General features: G+C 53.6%; 1 protein-coding gene across 1 annotated transcript in view; it reads right to left on the bottom strand.

The window, feature by feature from the left end:
• Positions 1 to 419: 419 nt before the first annotated feature.
• The window catches only part of PADI2 (peptidyl arginine deiminase 2), a 45,002-nt gene continuing 40,758 nt past the window's right edge, over positions 420 to 4,663 (bottom strand). The window contains exons 14-15 of the mRNA XM_077775573.1: positions 4,117 to 4,245; positions 420 to 3,477 (exon numbers count right to left, since the gene is read on the bottom strand). Coding sequence (XP_077631699.1) covers positions 3,244 to 3,477; positions 4,117 to 4,245 — 363 coding nt within the window. The 3' untranslated portion in view covers positions 420 to 3,243. The remainder of the gene's footprint in view (positions 3,478 to 4,116; positions 4,246 to 4,663) is intronic.

The raw sequence follows: 4,663 nt of genomic DNA, 5'->3' as shown, positions 1-4,663 counted from the left end.
AATGACTGACTGCTACAGATGTGCAAAACTCTGCCTCCCGATGGGACAACTCTGAGCTTCCACTTATGCCCAAGAGCTCCCCAGTGATCAGGCTGAGGCTACACCTCAAGTCACATTCCTGTTTGGCTTTTTCCCTTTCCTCAACCTGCTTCCTCCACCCCCTTCCTGGTTTCTCTTGGAGGGACTTAAAAACATAGCCAGGCTGCTTTATGGGCATTGGTATTGACCTTGGGTGGTGGCCATGTAATACATATCCACTGAATGTGTAGGGGATTCTAAACTCTTGAGATATCCTTGGTGAGCCCCGGCCTTGTGCCCAGAAGAGCAGGGGCGGCAGGACCAGGCCGGGCCCACGTGTGCACTGCTTCGCTCCAGGCCACGCCCATGAAGCAACGATGAACATGACACCAACACAGAACTTCCCCTCGGATGGTTTATTTTATTGCTATTTAATCAGGCTCTTCCCCAAACATCTTTCGATCTCCAACATGGCCTCTCATCCAGAAAGTTGAAACTGTGCCCTGCTTCTTGCCTTCTTCACAAAACCCCCCCTTCCCTCTTACACAGAATATTTCAAAATAAAGATCGAAACAGGAACTTAGCTGAGTTGTGCAACACAGAAGTGTATCCTAGGCCTACATTTATAGAAAGTGGGGGGCGGGGAAGAGCAGTGAATCCACGGGGTAGGGGAGGCGTACACACTGAAGGCAGTCACACGGGGTAGGGGGCAAACGAGATAATAGGTGTCTGAGTCCTGGGGGCTCCAGAATCATCAGAAACTACCAACTTCCCGATGGGAAGAGTTTTAGAAAAATCTATAACACACACTGTTTCCACAGGGGAGGCGTTCACTTTCCCTTAAGGTAGACTAGAAAAAAAAAAATGAAAGAAACCCCAAACTCCACATTAACCAAACACACACACGCAAACACACACGACAAACTCTAAGTCTCCCGATAAACTTCAAATAGGCACTCTGGGGCTGCAGGTGTCTGGGGCTTTGGCCCCAAAAGGCGGGGGGGCACGACAGCTTCTGAAGGCTCTGGGGTCTGATCTGCCAGGTGGTACCGGCCCAGCTGGATGGGGAAGGAAGCTTGTTTGAAAAAGAACCCTCCACTTTTATCTAAAACTGTGACTTACAGGAAGTTCTGCGCCCTGTGCATTTCCTGAACATAGCAGGTTGGCATTGCTAAAGAACGCACCCCTGAAATGACAAATGCTGGCCATTTAGATGTGACCATTGCATGTTGAGACCTGACTGGCTCCACAAAGCAGGGACAAGGTGCAGTTTGCTGCTAACCACCCTAGCCTCAGAGCCCGACACTGTGCCATGCACTTAGTAGGCATACAATAAATGCTTGCTGTTAGGATGAATGAAGTAGTACAAGAAGAAAAATCCTGTTCTCTCAAGAATACAGAGGTATAATCTTTTCATTGGCTATAAATGGGCTCTTTTTAAACTCTCAAAGTGGAATTACACTTTACTTATTCTCCTGACATCAGCTGGCCCTACACTTTTCTTTTTTAGTTGAAACTGAGTCTTTTGTGGTTGAAGCCAGGGAATTAATCTAGTTCCGTCCAAAGGAGAGGGTGCTCAGCAAATGCGCTGGTGAACTTCTGTGGGACACATGGTTTGTGTGTAAGGCCAGCTGCTGGCCCAGAACTGGCTGTCGGGCTGGAGGTTGGGCCAAGTGCTTACATGTTGACTCTAAGATCTGGGGAGGACAGGTGGGTCCTTCATTGTCTCCTGGGGGCAGGTCTGAGCCTGGCTGGTGGTGAAAAAGTCCTGGTTTAGCTGCCTGGAGGCATCAGGAATAGGAAGTGGAGGCAGGCAACGAGGGAGGTCAGGGACTGCCCAGAGACCAGGCAGCAGAAGGCTACGGTGGAGTCTGGGCGTCTTCATGCACTGCTCTCTTGGGCACAAGGATGCTGGTGTGGGGGGGACCCAACATTTGGGGGAGCCTGTGTCCATCAGAAAGATGAGGTATAAGAAGCATCTTGAAAATGGAGAAGGCCATTCTGATAAAATCTGGTTCCAGGGAAAATTCTAAGGTAAATTATTGGACCCTCAGGGAATGGGGAAGCTAGTCAATGGCGTGTGCGCTGCAGACAGAAAGCCAAGGGGATTTGAGCGAGGCAGGGAAGGAATGACTAATTGGAGGCAGCCTCCTGGACACGCCAAGAGAGCTGAATCTGAAAATGATGACAGCAGTTCAAGGTATGTCTGGGGGGCCCCAGGGTCCCTTTCCACGGGATCTAACTTGACCCTCAGGGCGTGGCTACCAGAACTGGTGATCCCAGAGCCTCCAGAACCTCCTTCCCTTCTCCCCTCTTTCAGTTTTGGACAAGAGACTGTGGGGGAGGAGCTAAGGGAGACACTTTGGGGGAATGATTTGGGTGCACAGGTTTTGCTTCCTTTTTTGTTTTTCGTATCAGGGTTATATGGACACTGGCCAAGTGCACAGCTGTTTTCAGGAAGGACAGAGTTGAGGCTCACCGGGGTGACGTTGGTGGATGCTGGGGCCCTTCTGAGAGATGACAGGGTACAGATATCCCAAATTCCTCCCCTCTTCCTGAAAGGGCTCCCAATGGGGACAGTAGTCCCTTGTCAAGTCCTTGCCAGGCAAGGAGAAGCTCTGGAGGGTTTAAGGAGTCTGGAGAAGGAAGGGAGGAGGGAATCGCCAAGGCACCTGTGGGCGTAAGCCCCGACAGCTGGGTCTCCTCTCTTTGGGGATGCAAGTGCCTGCCTTCGGCTTTGATTGCTGAGGTAGCCACTTCAAAGAAGGCTGTCTCCCATAAGCATATTGCCGGCCACAGGACTCGATAAAAAGCCAGGCTTCTCCCTCCCCCAGGCTCCTTTGTTTTAGAAACAAAGGTTGGTTTGGTTGGTTTCTACAGCTGACCATCTCATCTGGGCCCCTGGATTTTCCTCTTCCTGTGCTTTAAATTCCAGCTCTTGTGTTTTAAATTCACCAATAAAGAGTGAGCCCGCAATCGCTAGCCAACTCCAAAAAAAGCAGAACCCCAGGCCCGTGCGGTCTCTCTCTCCCTGTGACCCCTCTGTGTGGCCCCAAGTGTGCCGTGTAATTTCTAGGTCCTGTAGGCAGGAATCCTCCCCTCCCCCAAGTTTCCTGACAGTTATTGTTTAAGGGCATCTTGCAGTTGTAAGAACCGTGAGGGCCGGTCCAGCCCCGATACGGATTATCAAGGGGCTGAGACCCGCACACGGCAGCCTCCTGCAGGTCAGGGCACCATGTGCCACCACTTGAAGGTGAAGGGCTTCCTGCGGACATTGGTGCCGCAGTGGACTTCGCCCAGAAACTTGTGGTAGGCGGAGATGTCATCCACGAAGGTGCAGCAGAGGCCCAAGGGCTCCAGCAGGGAGCGCACGTGCGTCTCCAGGCAGCAAACATCCTCCACCTGGGGCCCGAACGGCTTCGGGATGCCCAGGTCCTTGTCCAGCACAATCATGTTCACCTGCCACGGGGGTAAGACACCAGTTCTGTTTAGTGAGCAGCTACTACTCTCCTGGCCCTGTTCTAAGCTCCTTCCCAGCTACCCAGTAAGTGTTGTGATTATTTCCACTTTACAGACGAGGAAACTGAGGCACAGATGGGGCTAAGCAACTCATACACGGCAGAGCTGAAGACGGAAACCAGGCAGCCTACCTCTGCACGTATGTGTAGGTATATGTGCATGCACACACACGTGGTGAAATGTGTACACATTGGCGTGTGCATGGGTATTTGTGTGTGCACATATACGTATCTGTGTGTGTGTTCTAACCTCCCTCCTTCTCAAAGAAGACTCTCCTGTATGACAAGGATCCCCTCTCCCGCCCATAAAGGTCCTTTTAACCCAGAAAGCACTTTCCTATCTGTTAAGGTGAAGGATTTCCAGGACCCACTGAGGCAGCGAGGAGGACCATTCTCACCCCTGGAAGGGAACGCAGCCCAGAGACGACAAGTGCCTGGGACGGATGGGCGAGGCCACCCAGCAGCTCGGCCGGGGGCGGGGACCTGGACTTCCCGACCAAACAGACTCCGCCGAGGGGACCTTCTGCATCCGGCTGCCCCCGACTGGCCCGGGCGAGGTCTGGGGCCCCGCGGGGCTCACCATGTTTGGGAAGTAGGCTCTGGCCTGGCGGCGCTCATCCATCTTGAACAGGGCGGGCAGGTCGATGATGTCCTTCTCTGTCAGCCCCAGCTCCTTCTTGAGGATGTCACGGTTCCAGTCCAGGCAGCGCTGGGGGAGGGGGCCCAAGGGAGGGTGGGCAGGTCCGAGGACCCTCCCGCCATCTCCGTCAACCCCGCTCCTGTCTGCAGCGTCAGACCTCGGGCCCCGGCACCCCAGGGAGACTTCCGGCCCTCACCCAGCACCCCACCGCCCCTCCAGTGCCCCTCCCACCGGGCTCAACGGTAGTGATGAAAGAGAGCAAGACAGAAGAAGATCGCAGAAATGACGCTTTTAGGTAGAAGCGAGATAGGGACTCAGAAGGCGGGGTCCATGCATAGCAAGCTTAGCTTCCGGCTTTAGTCCAGGAGCAAAGCAGGGAGGCGGGACGGGAAGCTCATTGAGGCCCTTCCCTCTGGCGAGTGCCCTGAACCCTTGGTCATTCCCTAGGGAGCCCTGAGGGTGTGGGAGGTGCCATTGGGCAACCCAA

Source organism: Crocuta crocuta, unplaced genomic scaffold, assembly GCF_008692635.1.
Source record: "Crocuta crocuta isolate KB4526 unplaced genomic scaffold, BGI_CrCroc_1.0 scaffold127, whole genome shotgun sequence".
Lineage (NCBI taxonomy): Eukaryota > Metazoa > Chordata > Mammalia > Carnivora > Hyaenidae > Crocuta > Crocuta crocuta.
This window is presented reverse-complemented; position numbering and strand designations above follow the sequence as displayed.